Source organism: Oreochromis aureus, linkage group 1 (genome assembly GCF_013358895.1).
Source record: "Oreochromis aureus strain Israel breed Guangdong linkage group 1, ZZ_aureus, whole genome shotgun sequence".
Taxonomy (NCBI): domain Eukaryota; kingdom Metazoa; phylum Chordata; class Actinopteri; order Cichliformes; family Cichlidae; genus Oreochromis; species Oreochromis aureus.
The window spans coordinates 9,135,413-9,155,753 of record NC_052942.1 but is presented as its reverse complement, the minus strand read 5'-3'; the positions used below and the strand labels follow the sequence as shown (position 1 = coordinate 9,155,753).

The window sequence follows — 20,341 nt, the reverse complement described above, 5'->3', positions numbered from 1 at the left end:
CATCGCAATTTTAAGTAGGTTGCTATCTAAAATAGTGACATTATGTGTCCCACCACTGCTAAACACTGACTGTTCCCTCCTTCACCATCCATATCCTACCCACATGATAGCACAAGTCTTTACTGGGTCATGAAACTGTCATCTGTCCCCCGTCAACCTCCAAGTGAGTCAGAGCACCAGAACATAACGGGATCAAAGAGGAACGCATTTCAAACACACACCACCGCCTGTATCCACCACCCTGCTTTCTCAAGCCTTCTGCTTGATTAAAAGAATTGCAGCTTCCTTTCTGCTGTCAAGTGACAGTGCTTCATATTGTGATTGCCATCTAATCAGAAAGTGTGTCGACATGTCTGAGCAATGAAAACAACAACAGGGGTAACATGGTTGGCAAAAAAAACAACAACAACAAAAAAATCCTTTATGAGAACGACGGAGCGGTGCGAAGAGCAAGAATCCAAACAAGCGTGTGGAAAGACAGGAATATGTGATGAATAAATAACAAGGACAGACTACTTACAATTATGTCTTTAAAATGAAGACAAAGGCAGCGAAGGAGAATTATAAATGCATTACCGAAACGGCGACATACAGTAGGAGCAGCAGCAAAGCTGTTTGCCATTTTGCCAGATATAAAGGGCCATTTCATGTGGCTCACACGCCTGGGGCAATGTGAATTATACACAGTAATGTGCCTCTCACATTACTCTAAATGTACATTTCTACACTGGCTGATTGTTAGGTGCTATAGAGACTGACAAATCCATTTAGCATTGTTGGATAATTAGGGCCGAACGGAGCAATAACCTCAGATGCTCTCCAGGACAGCAGAGTGTGTGCAGCAGTGCATGAACATTACATGCTATTTTCTTCTGTGGCTTGGAGAGGTCAAGTCAAAGGGGACCCATCTGTTTCTTCAAACAATGGCACTCGATTTATGCTCTGAAAAAGGATCGCAGGCTGTAATTTTCACACGATTGCTTTAGCAATGATTTAATTTGGACTAATCCAATTGAACTATAGCATTATGCATACATTTCTGATTAACTTATAACACAGGCTATATCGTGTGTTCAAGGCAATGAAGACAATGAAGACCACATCTGAAAATGCAAGCAGTACGTAGGTGGAATATTAACATGTTGACAAGTGTTGAGGCTGTGATCCAATCTCATCTATTTTGTCTGTGATCCACACTTAAACCTGTAGTCATTTGTAGCACGTGTCTCTCCCGCGAATCAGGCAACTTGAACGTATCACATACTTGAATGTGTGTAAAAAGTACCTACAATGATAAACATTTTAGTTAATGTTAAAAAGGTATAAAAGCTTTTCGCTTGATACATTTACTGATCCTGTCCTGTCCTATCTCTGACAGTGACATGACATAAGTGACATGAACTGTGTATAGAAATAACCATGTGCAGAACATGTACCCTGTGATAACAGCAGTTAAAGTTGAACTGAAACAGCTTTCTCATTATGTAGTGAATCCATGTCTCATCGCAGCACAAACAGTGGCTGTTTAAAAAAAACAAAAAAACATGCAGACGCTTTTCCTTTTTTTGATTGCTGTCAAAAAAGCTCAAGGTGCATTTGTCTTGATTTGCAAATGTAAGATTCAGCAAGAGAAGATAAAAATATGAGGCCTAGTGTATACATCACATCTTGATTTTCTTTGTAAGACCAACAGAGCTAGTGCTTTAAAAAATAATCCATATAACTCCATAAGCAAAGATTCATTCCAGTGTTTTTGTATCTTTTGGAATATAGAAGTCATTGAGGGAGTTTTGAATGGTGCTTTTCTACTTGGCTTGAGCAGTGAAAGTATTACTATAAGTCTCATTCATCCAAGCACTTTTTTGCATTTCAAAAAAAAGAAAAAAAAAAGCATTCACACTAAGAGCAATTTAATGTTTAGTGCTCCATTTAAATTGGTGGTTTGTGGTTTTTATCCACAAACCAACTTACCAGGCAACCGGCTCTAAGTCCTGAGCCACAGCCACCCTGGTCATGGGTAAAAGTAACTGGTTCAAGATGTCTTAAACTTCTCCAGTTTACAATTCCAGTGACGTTTTAAGCCAGTCCGCTTCTTCCTCGAGAATTTTTTTTTTCAGAAATAGCATGAGAGATTGCTTATCAGGCAAAAAAAAAAGAAGAAAGAAAAAAATCCAACAAAGCTGATTTTATAGAATTGAGCAAACAACTTGTGGTGTAATTTGAACCGTCTCACTGGGATAACCATCTCCATACCATGTGTGATTGCTGCATTTTCCCACAATGCACTAATGATGCCTTGGGGCTAAAAATATGGCTGTAAATGGAGCATTCATTGAACAGTCTTGCAGTGAACAAAATCCTTGTTCAATGAACTTCCTTCCTAAGTCCTTCCTATAGAAAATGATATTCACAGACAATTAGGCAATAGCATCTTGACATGATGCATTCACACATTCACTACATAGAATAAGGAATATGCGCTGAACAGGCAAACATGCAAAATATTACATAACCACTGGATAAATAACAACTAAGTGCTATAATTTGTTCATATTTGTTCATATCTGGCATGAATGAAAAAAACCAAAACAACAAAATGGTGCATCTTTTTTCAATATCCAGGCTTTTCTAAAATGCAAACATATGGGACGGCAGCACTTCTGTTCATGTTCATCACACAGACAGTACTCTAAATACTCTAAAGTGTACCTAACTATTTTTGTATCTTTTAGCTTTTAAAGGACATTAAGATGCATCGTGTGAGAATTAAACGGTGAACTTGTAAAGAAACAGCTAAATATAAAACAGTGTAATTAGAACTGATGTTGTGCTTACATCTAAGGTTTACATTATCAATCCTAATGACCCTCATTTGGTTCTTTTCATAGATATATGTTCCTATCTATGTTTGTTCAAACAGAACAGGCAGGTTTAAGAAGAAAGGGTAAAAGTGCACCACTTCAGATCTGGTTGTTGCACACACTGTCAGCTTAAAGCATGAACTGAATCGCCATTTGAGCCTTAGGGTTTTGCTCCAAGGGAGAAAACTGATAAGAAAAGTGGCCAGCTTGAACATTTAATGAGGTCCATGGCTGTTACCTTTGGAAGTGCTTTTATCTTCTATCGTGCTTTCTGTCAAACTGCAATGTGACATTTTTCCAAATTGCTCTATTCATGGTGAATCAAATGCTGGTTGATCTTGCCAGTGAAGCAGGAGGAAATTCACTACATTCTGATAACAACCCTGATTACAGTCCATAATCAAGTAAGGTCAGAAACTGGATGCCTCTCCACAAAATATTGGTTTAATATGATTTTTCTGATAATACCCTACAGACTAAATGTAAATAAGTGTTAAAGCTGGAAGAATTTTTGTTTACTTATGACTAAAGATGAAATGTGATCATTCATCCATCCATCCATCCATTCTTAGTTAATTTAAAAGATAAAATTGTGAGTTCAATTAAATTTTGTTCATATAGTGGCCAATCGATTCTAAATCACCTCACAGTACTTTATATTATAAGGTACATTTCCTACAATAATGCAGAGAAAACCCCAACAATCAGACTAGCCTCTCTGAGCAAATACTTGGAGACAGTGGGAAGGAAAAACTCCATTGTAACAGGGAGAAACTTCAGGCAGAACCAGGCTCAGGGAGGGTGTCAATGGAAAATTGTACTTAGTAGTCAGTATAATCTTTTAATGATATGAGTTTCCATATATGTTTAGAGGTGTATAATCGATTGTGTAGTGATAGGATGTGTGATCTTTAGTGGGCTTTGTGTGCATTCCAGGGTGTTCTGGTATTCAAACCCACATCCTGGGGGCATGGGAGAGGTCGTACCTTGTCTTATTGTTTTATGATAGGATAAACGTATCTATGTCTGTTTTAGGCTAAGTGCATTTTGTTTAGATGAACTGCTGGACTTCCAGGCCAGCAGGTTTAGGAGGTCATTTATGGGTTCACACACACACACACACACACACACACACACACACACACACACACACACACACACACACACACACACACACACACACACACACACACAACACATCCACACACCCCTTCCACATTCCAATGTAAGGAACAAACACCCACTGATGTATAAATAAAGACCAGGGCAGTCTCAGAGCGCGTGTCACAGAGCCCTGCTCTGTGCTGCCCTTGTATACAAGTAAAACTGTGTTTCTCCTCTCTGATTCTCAACTGAAGAAGTGTTAACTATCTTTTCTATGTTTTCTAAACTATGTTTTTTATGATTTTTGTGTGACTAACAGTTCCTCAACGGGTATTAAACCTATGCAAGTGGTGCATCCATGTTCAGATGAGGCTTTGATGGTCCATAAATGAAGCTCACTGAACTAAAGAATGTGGTTTGATGATGATTGACATGCTTTCCAGATAGAAGGTTTCTCCTCCTAGCAAGGAAATACAGGTGCAGCAGTCAGAGTATTGCTGAAAGGAATCTCCTGAGAAATCTTCAGAGGCCCAGTGAGACGCGAGAACCATTCCAGGCATAGCTGACAGCCCAGGCAGTGGTTGAGGTCAAAGGTCGAGCTGTTTGGGGCCCATTATGAGATCAGACTTTGGAGCCACAGCAAGGACCATGAAGCTGCGTTGGAATGAGAGCTGTTCCAAGGGGGCTTTCCAGAGGCCAACAGAGGAGATTGTGGACAACAGATGGGCACCTGAAGGATGAGGGGAGCGTGCCAAGCTCCATCGACAGCGCAGGCGGAGTCCAAGGATGGCATCATGATTCTGTGAAAAGCACAGGAACCAGAAGCGATGGTGGTGATGACAGCAGTTTCCTATGAACATCACCTAATGCTGTGTCACTGTACTATGCACACGATGGCACACTGAAGACTGCTGGGATCATAACAGCAGTAAGATAACGGGATCCAGCACCCTTTCCACAGAGGGTTTTCCTGCAGAGGATGGACAATGGAGGAGTCATATGTATCCCCCACAGGACAAGGAGGCCTGAAGTGAGGTGATGGGGGTTGGTAGAGGCCATAAAACTAGAGTACTGATGAGGCCTGCAGCTTTGAAGATAGCTGAGACCCATGTTGACAAGCAACAAAACCAACTGGTATGTTTGAATGTCTATTCTACATACATTTGGACTCTGGTCTTATGGACAGTGATAGAAACAACTGGAAGAGACATTTATGATGCCCTGCAGAACTTAAACCACTCTGCAGAGAGACGTGATTTACATGTCTTGCGGAGGAGCACCACCAAGTTGGAGTGATCTTGAAAATGTTAATTTCTTATTTTGACCATTAACAATTCATTTGTTCATTTGTAGGATGCAGTTTACCATTGAATGACATTAATGAGAAATTGGATAACCGCATAATATTTTCCACTGTTGCTGCATACATAGCCGTGAAAGATGATGATAATGACCCCGACCTGTTGGAATGTGAAGACTTTGTGTGATTAATGAGGATGTGACAGAAAATGTACAACAAGATGTTACATACTGATATCTCACTTAAAAGTTATACTGACAACAGGGGGGAATGTCAATGGAAAATTGTACTTAGTAGTCAGTATAATCTTTTAATGATATGAGTTTCCATATATGCTTAGAGGTTTATAATCAATTGTGTAGTGATAGGATGTGTGATCTTTAGTGGGCTTTGTGTGCATTCCAGGGTGTTCTGGTATTCAAACCCACATCCTGGGGGCATGGGAGAGGTCGTACCTTGTCTTATTGTTTTATGATAGGATAAACGTATCTATGTCTGTTTTAGGCTAAGTGCATTTTGTTTAGATGAACTGCTGGACTTCCAGGCCAGCAGGTTTAGGAGGTCATTTATGGGTTCACACACACACACACACACACACACACACACACACACACACACACACACACACACACACACACACACACACACACACACACACACACACACAAACATCCACATTCCAATGTAAGGAACAAACACCCACTGATGTATAAATAAAGACCAGGGCAGTCTCAGAGCACGTGTCACAGAGCCCTGCTCTGTGCTGCCCTTGTATACAAGTAAAACTGTGTTTCTCCTCTCTGATTCTCAACTGAAGAAGTGTTTTAGAATACTTCTCCTGACAGAGGGGCACCCATTTCTGAAGTACTGTTTTAAAGCACTGAGAATAGCAATTTTACCATCGCCGACAAGTGGTGTCTGAGAAACTGCTTGCTTATTGGCTGTCAACAACAATCCAACCACAGGTAAGCCTCCTTAAGCCCATAAACACACCAGGAAAGCTTTTACAGAGGTCAAAACAGAAAGCAACTCATAAACTTTTATTGGAATGGAAGCCTTTTTGTATCTAAAGCTATTGCCATTTGGCGGCCTCAAGAAAGAATGCAAGTTCAAGTCTACATATGGATCATACCATTAGTTCTGGCAGGAAATGACGTGACGCTATACCACAGGGGTGTCAAACACAAGGCAATTTTGGCTCTCTGACACTGGGAGGCTGCTTTCCTAACTGCAGATAGAAAATAATCTTCTATTGACAACAGTGGTTCTGACAGACCTATACTTTGGAAAACAGATTAGTAATGAAACAGAAGAATAATGAGTTCGCAGTACATGGAAACCATTGATTTAAACAACACTTGAAAGTACAAACCCTTCATCTGCAAGAAAATTGAGGCTAACATGTTGAACACAGACTATGGAGCTGGCTGATATAATAGCAAGCCCAAGGTGTGCTACACAAGAGGAGTGTGATCAGAAAGCGTTGAGAGCGGGATGCACAGAGAGCAAATGAGAAAATAGGGTAGAATAAAATAAAGATGGGTGTATGGATGAGCAGAAGGCTATGCAGCAGTGAGAGCACAAATCCTTGGAAGCCCAGAGTGCAGCAGATGTTGCCGACTTTGTCACAGTAGTCTGAATCATTCATTCTCCTTTAGTTTTTATGGGAATGACAGTAAACATCGGCCTTGTGGTGTGTCAAAGGAGTTGTTTTCTCCCACCACTTGTGAGTGCCGCTAAGAAATGATGGATGGTAAAGAACACTCCTTATCTGTGCTGCTGTGATCCTTCTGGATTTCTTTTAACCCTTTATCTCTTTGTCTTAGGCACGCCACCTCACTGTGGATCATGAAAGTTTTAGAGACTTGTCATGAAGGGATCATCATCATGAAACTCAGTCAAGCCTGTGTCTGCCAGCAGCTGAAAACAAGGGAAGGCTTCCAAATTGATGCAATATGCATTGCAGTATGTCCTAAATATACATTTCCTCTGAGGAAACAGCTATAAAGCCTGCACACACGTTACTTTTAGTTGTTCCACACCACTTGACAAAAGTACAAAGAGAGCACAATTACTCTGATCCCTTTCTTTTCTTTTACTCCTTTAAAAAGAAAATAAAAAGTACCGCAGTCTGGGTTTCTCAAGGTCAACACCACAACACCAGTGATAGTGCAAATGATCCCCCTTTTTTAGCCCCCAGTCTTAATACAATGTAGGCCTTTCTGTGATGACTCAGGTGTAATCTACTGTGACAACATTGCTTTCATTTCTTTAAATTTTTATTTATGTGTATCGATATACGATAAATGTATGTTTTTATACACCCATACAAATGAATATACCTCTTAATTGCTAATAAAATTCAAGGTCACAGGGAGGCTGGAGCCTATCCCCGCTGACATAAGGTGAAAGGTGGCGTACACCCTGCATGAGTCACCAGTGTATCACAGGGCTAACAGAGAGAGACAGACAACCGTTCACACTCATATTCACACCTACCCACAAATTAACCAAACATGGAGGTCTTTGGACTGTGAGGGGAAGTCAGTGCACCTGGAGAGAACCCAAGCATGCCCAGGGAAAAACACACAATATCCAAACAGAAAGGCCCCATTCAACCAGGCTGGAACCAAAACTCCTTTACCCTTTTCCTCCTTCACTCAATTAAACATGGATGGAGGTTGTATCAGCACCTCAAACACCCCCTAAAACTCCCACAGAGGACTTGTGACATGTGTCATCGCCATCATTAACTCCTCCCACACAGACACACACACCAACACCACCTCCTGTCAGCGGGGCTTAGAGAGCAGCACACAGAAGTGACATCTATAATGTGTATCACTTGGAGGCCCGTATTGTGGCTGCATCCATGTTTTATCCTGCAGCACTGTTTTACATTTTCAAAAGCATGCAACATTAACACAATAAATGCTGGGTCCTGAAGTTGTGCATTCACCTCTCTCTGTTGGAAAATGACAGAATTTGTTATATACTCCATGATTATCCATCTCTAACCACTCTACAACAAACCTGATTGCAGCTTTTCTCATTTTCTCATAATGCTTCCTCCCAGTTGCAGATTTTGCCTGATTAACCATCATCTGGTGGGATTTCTGAGAACAATGTTATAACATAGCCACAATGTGTAAGAAAAGGTGAAAATCAAATGCACTGCGATGAGAAATTCTAAGAGGATCTACATTTGCTAAATGCTTGATAATCTCAAAACAATTAAGAAACATAGTGTTAGGGCCGTTTCATACATTTCAACCAGTGAAGCACGGTGGCACAATTGTTAGCACTGTTGTCTTGAGCTAGAAGGTCCTGGGTGTGAATCAACCAACAGGGCTTTTCTGTGCGGTGTTTGGATGTTCTCCCCGTGTCTGCGTCGGTTCTCTCTGGGTACCTTGGCTTCCTCCCACAGTCCGAAGACATGCATTTAGTAGGTTTAGGTTAATTGCTGATTTTAAATTGGCCATAGCTGTGGCTGTGAATGGTGGTCTGTCTCTTTATGTTAGCCATTCGACAGACTGACAATCTGTCCAGGATCTACTCCATCTCTTGCCCTAATGCAACGGAGAGAGTCCACCCACCCACCCATGACGCTGAAGCAGAAGTAAATAGATGAATACTTCCATCCAAATTCTATTCAAACTGGTTTAGATTAGTTTATGCTACAGGTGTTTCTGGAAAGGACTGGGCCTCCTGCTAACCCTCTGCATGGCAGAACTTCCACGTAGTTGATATAAATAAATAACGATGCACAACTTACAGTATCTTGGGACATGGGCAATGAAAAACAAATTCACAGAAGGCAGAAATGTGAGTAAAATGGGACCTTTAAACAGAATCTGAACTCACAGCTATGACAGACTGAATAATTCATGACCTGTTCATGACTCTGGCTGTAAACAGAACGCCCGAGTAGGTTTTACAAGCATTTGCCACTTGCACATTTTGTGTTTGCCGTGTAATGAGAAATGTGGCAAAACCTTTATCAAACATGAAACTTTCAGGTCATATATTCTCATCTTAATTACACAAAATACATACTATGATATTAAAAACTAAAACACCCTGCTCAAAAATGCTTTAATGCTTCTTTTGTTGGAAAAACGTTTGCAAAGGAAGCAGCCAAACTGTTTGAGGATGTCCTTCTAAACCTCATCGCTTGGGCTTCCTCATTCAGTCCTTCAACACTGTCAAGAGAACCTGGATTTTAAGAGCGAGTGGGAGTTTATTCAGTCTCCTCACCGAGGCTAACACCACTGTCTTTGAGTTTTAATGGGGAAGGTGAAGCAAGGTCACTCAGTAGTTGGCTGGTCAAACTCACAGCAAATAACAGAGATGATTATGAGATCCCTGCACTTCCAAACACATTAGTGTAAGCTGCCTTGCCCACGCAGCTGACAAATCTGCTGTCTTAGATAATAGTAAGGCTGCTAAACTCACATATCAAAGACTTACCCACCATGCTTTGCACTTTGCAAGGTAATAAAAAAAGCAACTACTCACTAGCACGAGAATGGAATTACATCTGGTAGATGATGATTGTACCACACAAGATTAAAGCAATGTGGGCTGCTGAATGATGATATTTTCTATGTGTGGCTTATGGTCAACAAATTAATTGAGATCAACAGCATGCCTCACTTAGAATGATAATAACATTAACAGGAACAATGAGCAGATTTTCATTTCTTCACAACATTGCATTTAGAAGAAAGCCTAATCATAATGAGTGATGAATGAATACAGGAAAGCTACCTAAGCGCACTAGCAGAGACTATAGATGTCTGTGCAAAGCTGATAAACTTTCTCATCCTGTGGCTAAAGAGATGAGAGATCTCAGGGATGCTAGATCCACATTTATGCCACAGTGCAACCATGAAGTCTATAGCAGTGCTATCAGAAGTTACACTGCATTCAATTTGTGATCGGTTTTGATGCCATCAGTGACACTTTTCTTTAGTCAGAGAAAACAACAAAAGATGAGTTTAATCAAACCTTCAGATAGCCAGTACTAAATACGCCTAACACCAACACCTGGGAATATCAGGAAAAGGTCCCACGATTAATCTTAAACTGACAGTGTTAAATAGCTCTATATAGTTCCAAAAGTTGAATCTGTTCATCTGGACGTAGCGTTTTGTGGGAGAAACGTTTCGTCACTCATCCAAGTGACTTCTTCAGTCTCAGCTGACTGCAGGTTTCCCCAAACCTTATAAACAGTACATTTGCATAATGACTGAAACCAGCCCACTGAAGGAACAATGGGCTGTGAGGTCAGTTCCTTAATCATAATTATGCAAATTCCCATGACCATTGATCAACAATCACTGACCAAAACCCACTGATCAAAGAACACTGATCAATGGCCATGAGTACCATTCACAGAGAGTTGGGGAATGGTTGCAATCACAGCATTGTAAGATGGCGAAAGATGTACCCTTAGGCCCCCCTCCTCGATTCAGAGATGGTCTTTCCCTTTTCACGTAAATGGCCTCCTTGACTCCGCGCTCAAACCAGCGTTCTTCCCTGTCCAGGATGTGTACATCCTCATCGTTGAAAGAGTGTCCACTGGCCTGTAGGTGTAAATAAACTGCAGAGTCCTGGCCTGATGAGGTTGCTCTTCTGTGTTGTGCCATCCGCTTCGCTAGAGGTTGTTTGGTTTCCCCGATGTATAAATCCTGGCAATCCTCCTGGCACTTAACAGCGTACACTATGTTACTCTGTTTGTGTCGGGGGACCCGATCCTTGGGGTGGACCAGTTTTTGGCACAGCGTATTTTGGGGTTTAAAAGCCACAGAGACCCAGCGTTTAGAAAAAATGCGTCTCAACTGTTCCGATACTCCTGACACATATGGGATCACTACAGGTTTTCGCCTGGGCAGCGGTTGTCCTTCTCTCCTGGATCGGCTGGAGCTTTCTTTAGGTGCCTTCCCAGCTTTGACAAAAGTCCAGCTGGGATAACCACATTTACTCAGGGCCTTCTTGATGAGCAGCCTCATCAGGCCAGGACTCTGCAGTTTATTTACACCTACAGGCCAGTGGACACTCTTTCAACGATGAGGATGTACACATCCTGGACAGGGAAGAACGCTGGTTTGAGCACGGAGTCAAGGAGGCCATTTACGTGAAAAGGGAAAGACCATCTCTGAATCGAGGAGGGGGCCTAAGGGTACATCTTTCGCCATCTTACAATGTTGTGATTGCAACCATTCCCCAACTCTCTGTGAATGGTACTCATGGCCATTGATCAGTGTTCCTTGATCAGTGGGTTTTGGTCAGTGATTGTTGATCAATGGTCATGGGAATTTGCATAATTATGATTAAGAAACTGACCTCACAGCCCATTGTTCCTTCAGTGGGCTGGTTTCAGTCATTATGCAAATGTACTGTTTATAAGGTTTGGGGAAACCTGCAGTCAGCTGAGACTGAAGAAGTCACTTGGATGAGTGACGAAACGTTTCTCCCACAAAACGCTACGTCCAGATGAACAGATTCAACTTTTGGAGATTTACTTTCCTGGATGATTGAGAATGCATCAAGAAGCTCTATATAGCATTATTATTGAACTTCAGATCAATCTATTGGCTTTGAAGGAGGGATAAGAGGCCAAATGTGACAATATTTTAAATCCACCACATTTGTGAGGATCACAGTTTAAACAATAAATGATTAAGTTGACCTTGAAGGCCTTGGTGTGTATAAGCCAAATTGTTATGGATTGTTAACATGACCCTGATGTACACCCCCACAAAGTTTTATCGGAATTAATTCAAAACATTTTGAGTTACAGTGATCCCTCGTTTATCGCGGGAGTTCTAAAAATAACCCGCAATAGGTGAAATTCCCGAAGTAGCCAGTTTTGTTTTTTACAATTATTATAGATGTTTTAAGGCTGTAAAACCCCTCACTACACACTTTATACACTTTTCTCAGGCAGGCATGCACATTTTCACACTTTTCTCTCGTTTAAAAACCCTCAAAGTTCAAACTTTCGTAGTAAAATAAGTACAGTATTATAGAATGAAACCAAAGGCACCCGCAGGTGCTTTTGACGGTGCAAAACGTTTCGTCGACATTGTTGTGTTTGTTGGGGAGAAAACTTACAAACTTACAGTACTGCACTTCAGAGTCACACTGCTAGCGATAGAAGACTTATGTAAATTTGACAAGCTGGACGCATTCTGTGCTGTACAGGAGACACGGCACGAGATTGATTGACAATGGTCTACAGCCAATCAGGACGCAGAACACAATGAGCCGTAAAAAAACACAAAACAAAACAAAAAAAACATGCAAAATTGCCCACAGAAAAATCCGCGAAACAGCGAGGCCGCGAAAGGTAAACGGCGGACCACTGTATTGTATTTATAGACAGAATGTAGACATGCAAACTCGACCTAAAACATAACCTCCTATGGTGGAGGTAATTTTTTTTTTTTTTTTTTAAAGAGCACATCATACTCAAAGTATGGGTCACCTTAATATAGTTCTTCCTCACTCTTGCATCTCCAACTCTATCTTTGGGATAATGGACGAGGGGGAGTAGAGGTGTAATATGGTATTACTGACATTAAATATGGTAGTAGGTCATTTTTGAAAAACAAATCATGGCTTGTTTGTGTGGATTTAAAAAATGCATTTTGTTAGTTTGGTGAAAAAAATAAATAAATACATATATACACCAAAACGTGTTTTGTTTTGTTTTTTTAATAAACACTAGCCTACATATATTCAATCAAATAGGAACTGAATACAAGTGTTTATTCCTGAATTGATCCCACACTTTACCGTGCTATAAACTGATTATCTTCGTCATAAACCAATTCAAAGGATGCCATTTATTTACTTATTTGTTAAACAAAGGGTAAGAGTCGCAGGGACCTGCAGTTCATTAAGTTTATCAACCAATCCCAGCAGCGTGTCATTACGCGAGCCAATGGAACTCTGTTTCCTGTTAACTATATGGTAAAAAGTAGGTGGGACATCTTGAGAGAGTGACCCCCGGGTAAAGAACGGGGTGTTTTTGTGTGTATGTGTGTCTGCTGAGTTGGGCGTCAGTTGAGTGTAAGGAACCTCTGGGGAAGATAACTCACCGCTCAGACGTTCTTCCAGAGGGAGAATACTCCAAAGCGATGTTTCTTTCAGACTCTGACAATGAATTGGGACCACTCTCCTCAGAGGTGGACTCTGAGAGCGAGTATAGCGACTGCAGTCTCGACAAGGACTACATTCCAAGTGGTAATGCCCGGGGATCAAATAAGTGAGTACCAACACTCCGAGCTGGCTTCAGTCCAACAAATTGCCCCTGCTTACGCTATGTGTGACGCGTCGGGCACACATACTGCAGAGGTCATGGGCATCCCAAAGTGATAAGCAGAACAGGTACACCAGTACACTGCAGTGCTGTGCTCGTATGTACAGGCTGCCCTTTTGTCCCTGTTTTAAGCCGACACCGGTGGGCCAATCTGCAGCAATCACGAATAGGCCACGTAGATATCACCCATTGTGCCTCCACATTGTTCGATAAGAAGGTTTCTTTCATGCACCGCTCGCGCCGCACCTTTGCCGTAATAAGCGCGTGCAGCCAAGGCACGGGGCGCGTGCACAACTCCACGCCATACAACTCTAACCACATACAGCTGCCATGAGAACAGATTTTTCTTTGTCTTACTCCCAGTGAGCAGCCATCTCTGAGGCTAAAACCGCAGTCGTTTATCGTTTGGTGCCATATAGCATGGGTGGCCATAGGTTTTACAAGACAGTGCACCAGGGAAGGTCGGGTTGGGTTTTTTTGCTGCACATTTACATATATTGGCTATACTTAATCAGTAAAGATGATAAAATGCTTGTAAGTAAGATATAAAAAAAAATACTGACTAACAAGGCACATGGAAGCGCGTTTCTGCCACTGAAGAAAAAAAAAATCAAAATTTCAAGTTAGAATCAGAATCAGAGAGATTTTATTTATCCCCAAGGGGCAATTAAGATACAACAGAGCAGCATGTCGTTAAAAATAAGGACAGGACACAAACAGGCAATAAGAATGAGAGAAAAAATACTTAAAATATACAGTATATACACAGTTTTAAACTTAAAGTGACTGAATAAGTGAACAAATAACTGTAAGTGAATAAAGTGTCGGCAGTATAAAAAGAGTGTAGAGTAGTTTATGTTTATGGGTGTGGGAAATGGTCTTATGGCTGGAGTTAAAAAGCAGAGTGGCTTTGGGGACAAAGGTGGCTCTCCTCCTCTTACAAGTTAAGTTGAAATTCTCACACAATAATAATATGAAATTTTGATAAACTAATAATTACGACTTATTTTCTCGCAATTTCAATTAATATGTTGAAATTTTGAGTTAGCTCCACCAGTCAGGAAGCTCAGTGAAGGGCATCATTTCCTTGTTAACTGGAAGCAGATGGTGCAGACACGTGCACACTAAAAATCATGTAGTGACAGCATCAGTGAGCCACCAACATATATCAAACATGAATAAAGTGGTGCCAGGTTTTTCAGCCTTGAATCTCTTCTAGTGAATGATAACAGCACAAAAGGTATAGAATCAGTGTGTTTATGTTGAACTGTTGGACAGCTGATGCCTTTGCTTCTGGGTAAGGAGTTTTTGTGTTCGCTGTGTGCCAGCAGTTTTTAACCAGCAGGTGTACTGGGGCCTTAACAGAGCTTCCTGGTCGGCAGATCTTATTTGAAATTTTTACTTATTAACTTGAAATTTTGACATATCTGACTCAAAATTTCAAGTTATGGATGTCTTGTTTTTTTTCTAAGCGGCAGAAATGAGCTTCCATACTAAGCCACTAGTAATATCAGGGCAACCAGTTCTAATGGGATTAATATTGATTACATTGTTACAACTTTTATAATATAATTATTGAAGTGGTAGCACTTCAATGAATAGCAGTACTATTATTTTAGTCTGGATAATAACCACTTTATTCACTGTTGGTTTCACTCTGACTTGCTAGAAGAGTTGGGTTGCGAGTCATAATTATAGTAAGAGAAAACGCATTACCTCTAATTTTACTAACCCTTATCCATCTGCTTTATGTTTAGGGAAGACATCACTGACGAATCCAGTTCGGATGACGACTTGTATGTAAGGCCAAAGAAGCGAAGGGCTTCAAAGAGGCGATGCTCCTCTGTATCAACAGTATCATCACCGCTGAAATCTACATCTAACAAATGGGAGCAGAGTCCCCTTCGTAAGAGGCTCCGCTATGCATCTACGCCCAAAAAAGACTCCTCCTCCTCTGGCCCCAAGACTCGCAAGACACCTTCCACACCACATAAGACTACTCCAAAAAGAAAGCAGCAAGCAGAAAGTCAGCAAGTGGAAGCAAATAAGGGTGAAACAGACGATGGAGACAAGTGGCGCAGTGTTGAAGAAGAAGACATTGAGCCTCCTCAGCCGCGGTTCAGACCCGGGAGATGTGCTGGGCCGCAGCTGAACAGAACAGCGCATTACACACCACTTGAACTGTTCCAGTTGTTCTTTTCTGCCACCGTCATTGATACCTTGGTGAAAAACACAAACACCTATGGAAAAATCAAACACCAAGCCCAAAAGGAAAAGTGGGTTCCAGTCACAGCAGCAGACATGTACTCCTTCATCTGCCTTGTCCTCTACATGGGTCTTGTACCGCTGAAAACTCTGAAGGAGTTCTGGAGAGGTTCTGAGCTCTTTCGCCTGCCATTTCCTGCCTCTGTCATGCCTTGCAGACGCTTCCTAGCCATTTCCCGCAGTCTACACATGAATGACCCTGCTGTGGAAGCGGCCAATGACCAGAAGAAGGGGACCCCCGGGTTTGACAAACTGTGCAAGATAAAGCCACTATATGAGCAGATTTTGGAGGCCTGCTGCACATTCTTTCACCCCCACCAGCATATCTCTATAGATGAACGGATGGTGGCGAGCAAAGCGAGGATCGGGTTAAAGCAGTACATCAGAAACAAGCCGACCAAATGGGGCTTTAAGCTTTTTGTGCTGGCAGACTCAGTGTGCGGCTACACCATTAACTTTTTTGTGTATGGTGGAAGAGAGAGTGAACCAACTGGGAAGGGTGCAGGCTACGATGCTGTTATGAGACTCCTGGACATCCCATTTCTCGGTAAAGGTTACAAGCTCTACGTGGATAACTATTACACTAGTCCTACTTTATTCCTTGATCTCCTCAAGAGAAAAATCTGGGCGTGTGGCACAGTTCGTTCAAATGCCAATGGTTTTCCCAAAACCAAGCGGGATAACGTGCCAGAAAAAACACCAAGGGGAACAATTAAATGGATCAGAAAGGGCGAGTTGTTGTTTGTTAGGTGGTTTGACACCCGGGAGGTAACGATGTGTTCCTCTATACATAAAGCGTACAACCACGATGTAGCAAAACGCAAAGTAAAAAACTCAGATGGACAGTGGACGGTGAACAACGTGCCTATTCCGGGCTGCATCAAAGATTACAATCGTTACATGGGGGGTGTTGACTTGTCAGACGCGCTGATCGGCTACTACAACGTCCTTCATAAAACCCAAAAGTGGTACAAGACTCTATTTTACCACTTTGTGGACATAGCCACAGTGAACGCCTTCATCCTTCACAAGGAAATGTGCAAGCTGCAGAGCCGGCCTATGCTCACGCAGAAAAGGTTCCGGGAGCAGCTCATTTTGTCACTGGCTGAGATCGGTTCTGGACCAAACCGCGCGCCTCCTCACAGTTACATGTTGCCTCCCTCTCCTTTTAAACTGACTATTATTTCTTCATGTAAAGTCCCCCCTGCTTCTCCATCCCCAGTGCTTCCTGTCTCCCCATCCAAAGTGGGCCAGTGCTCCTCAACCGATGCGCCGCTTACCTCCTGCCCTCCTGCACCCTGCGTTAACTCATCCCCTGGCTCATCTGCTCCTCTGTCCGCCGACGCCCCACCTGCTAAAGCCTCATATTCTCTGGGGTTAGGTCATCTGCCCGCGTACTTTGCTGCGAAAATGAGCAACGTGGCTTCGAGGAATCGAGCCACTACTGGCAGGAGAGTGTGTGTGGTCTGCAAAAAGAAGTCTCCAATCTATTGCAGCACCTGCCACAAAACACTGTGCCTCACTTCTTTAAGAAATTGCTACTCCGAGTGGCACCGGAGCAATAACATCTGTGTGTGAGTGACTAGAATTACTGTGAAATACTCTGTCAACTGCATAAATATGTGCCTTTAATTGTCAATAGTGAAAGAACTGGCAATTTACATTTAGTTCAGGGGGTCTCGAACTCCGGTCCTTGAGGGCTGGTGTCCTGAAACTTTCCCATGTGTCCCTGTTGCAACACAACTGAATACAATTAGTAGGTCATTAGCAAGACTGTATAGAACTTTACTGCATGCTGAGGTAGCAATTCAGCCATTTGATTCATGTTACAGCAGCTCATGAGTGAATGAACATGGTGCAATAAAAGTACTTTTAGAAGTACATTTTTCCAAACACTTACATTTACTTAAATTTACTTGAGTAGGGTTAGGGGTTGCCACTTCAGCATGTAGTCAAGTTCTGTACTCTTGCTAATGACCTACTAATTTTATTCAGGTGTGTTTCAACAGGGACAGATGGAAAAGTTTCAGGACACCGGCCCTCGAGGACTGGAGTTCGAGACCCCTGATTTAGTTTCTATGACAAACTACCTAGGTAGTCAGTTTTTTATATAATTAAACAGAGTATTTTACAGATTTGCTAAAACGGTTTCTGAGTTGCTTAGGATCAAACAGAATAGCATGTAGACTGAAAGATAAACTTGAAAGCCTGTGGTTCTATCTAGAAGAAGATGTAGATGTAGATAAACGTTATTTTGATGGGGAGTATTAACCTCCCAAATGAAGGTATTGTCCTAAGTGCCACCTGCTAACGAGGCTTTAGCAGGTGGCACCTTTGCAGTCAACACCCAGATACCTCAATCTGTGGTTTACAGCAGCGGTCCCCAACACCTGGGCCACAGACCGGTACCGAACCATGAGTCGTTTGGTACCAGGCCGCAAGAGTTGAGGCTCGGGTGTGAAATTTATGGTTCTTCAGATTTTTATCGGTTTTATCGTTAACTCGGTTTCCCTGGGTTTTTTCCTGTGTTATGAATAAATCTTGGTACTGGTACTGGTTTTATTTGTTGTATTTATCCGCAACACAAAATATTGTCGGACATAAACTGGTCAGTGGTGCAAAAAAGGTTGGGGACCGCTGGTTTACAGTTTAAAACACCTGTGTTTGCCTCATGCTGGAACTTGTCACAGTACTACTGTGTTAACTTGAATTAGAGCCCATCATCAACTTTGCTCCAGCCAAGCTGAGGAGGAGATTTTGAACACTTCCACTCACCAGCTGTAGTAAGTTTTCTGCAGCACAGTGACACTGAGTAAAAATGAACATAGTACTCTTCAGGAGTAGGTGCTGGACAATTTTATTCACAAATCTTATCCCAAAAATCACATCTATTCACACAGATCCACAGAACCTTTTGGACTGAAAAGCGGACTGCCATCTGAACCATTACGAGAGCCACCCAGACTTAGTTGGGGATGAGTAGGTCTCATTTCTGTCTAGCTCTACCTAAAAAATGAATACAGGTTCTCATTTCATTTTTAAAAAAATACAAGATCTTTTCCTAAAATCCCTGACACTTGAAATGACTTTATTACCATCCCAGATTTCAGGAATGTCCTTTGTGTGATTTACAGCAGAGGAAGCTCTACATCAAAGGAGTAACGGGACTGACACTTGAATATAACATATGATGCAGAAGAGTTTACTTAGTCTGCCAATGAATGTGTTCAAATCAGTTTTGATATTTAGAAGATAACTGAAAGTTCAATTTGTTGTTTTTGGTGTTGTTGTTTGCATGGTAGATCCTTTTTTTGAACATTTCAGTTATTTTGGCTGGATTCTGCTCCTTCAGCTTGAGCTCCAGCATAACGTGGACCAACTTGATACACCAGCATAAACTGCATGCAGGCAGCTATAAGAAATCCATATAGGGTATTTTGATAACAAAATGCTTATCAAAGAACTTATCCTTTCCTTCACTATGTACCAACTTGCATTACTGCAAACTTTGTACATTAACAGCACACTGAAGATGCTCATGGACTAGTTTCCTACTTGATCTAGAATTTACAATTGTTTATGCATATGTAAGAAGCTCTGTGTTTGCTGAATTATTGAAGCTTTATGTGTCGCAAGATGAAAAGAAGCGACCTTAGAGTCTCATTTTAATGTCCTTATTTTTGGAAAAGATATCGCACGCTGTCATCTGTGCCTTATATGAAGTCATTTCCAGTGTTAGTATCTAAACTGGTACAGACTACCCAAGTAGCTGTGAACGAGTACTTTATGTAATTTCCATGTTGTTTATCGTTAACTAGACCTCTTTTGTCTTTTAAGAGTGCACTCTATTTGCATGTGGGATGTAGTAGGAATTTAGATGTGTTTTTCTACGTGTTTTCTTTTTTAAATAAAACTGAGCAATTATTTCAAATCTGTGGTTATTGTTTTGGAGTATAATCTGTGTTTGGGTAAGGGCCCATTATGTGATTAGATATTTATAAAGGTCATCTATAGTGCTGATTTCGGCATATTAGATGAATAACAGGATCCCATGCATGGGTCATTTTGGCACTTGGGAACTGATGTTTGAGAGATGAAGTGATCCTCATCCTGTGCTACAAAGCCAGCACTTTTTCATTACCATAAAAGCTTTTTTGGGGGGATAGATTTGGACCTTTTCAAGATATTTGGCATAGCCTTTAGTGGAAAAATTACAACTCAAAGCCAGCATAAATTTCTAGATGTAATATTTTCAGGGTGGAATGATGTAAATACAACCATTATGATACTATTATGACTAATTAATGCATTTCCATATACATATATATATATATGTAGAGAGAGAGATTGCCTTTATTGATTATTTGTGCCAAAAAAAATTCCATAGCAATGTCACATACATTTACCTGGTCTGGTGAGTCAAGACTTGCGTGACATTCAGATGGTAGGGTTAGAATTTGTCATGTATAACATGAAATGGTA

At 41.4% G+C, this 20,341-nt stretch overlaps 2 protein-coding genes across 2 annotated transcripts in view; one reads left to right on the top strand and one right to left on the bottom strand.

Annotated features, from left to right (window-relative positions):
- The window catches only part of LOC116336536 (protein kinase C-binding protein NELL1), a 285,884-nt gene that overhangs the window by 125,520 nt on the left and 140,023 nt on the right, over positions 1-20,341 (bottom strand). The gene's annotated exons all lie outside the window — the stretch shown is intronic.
- LOC120435036 (chimeric ERCC6-PGBD3 protein-like) lies at positions 13,304-19,772 on the top strand. Its single transcript, XM_039603799.1, has 3 exons — positions 13,304-13,540; positions 15,352-17,433; positions 18,574-19,772. The coding sequence occupies exons 1-3, from the start codon at positions 13,413-13,415 to the stop codon at positions 18,641-18,643; spliced, it is 2,280 nt and encodes a 759-aa protein (XP_039459733.1). The 5' UTR covers positions 13,304-13,412; the 3' UTR covers positions 18,644-19,772.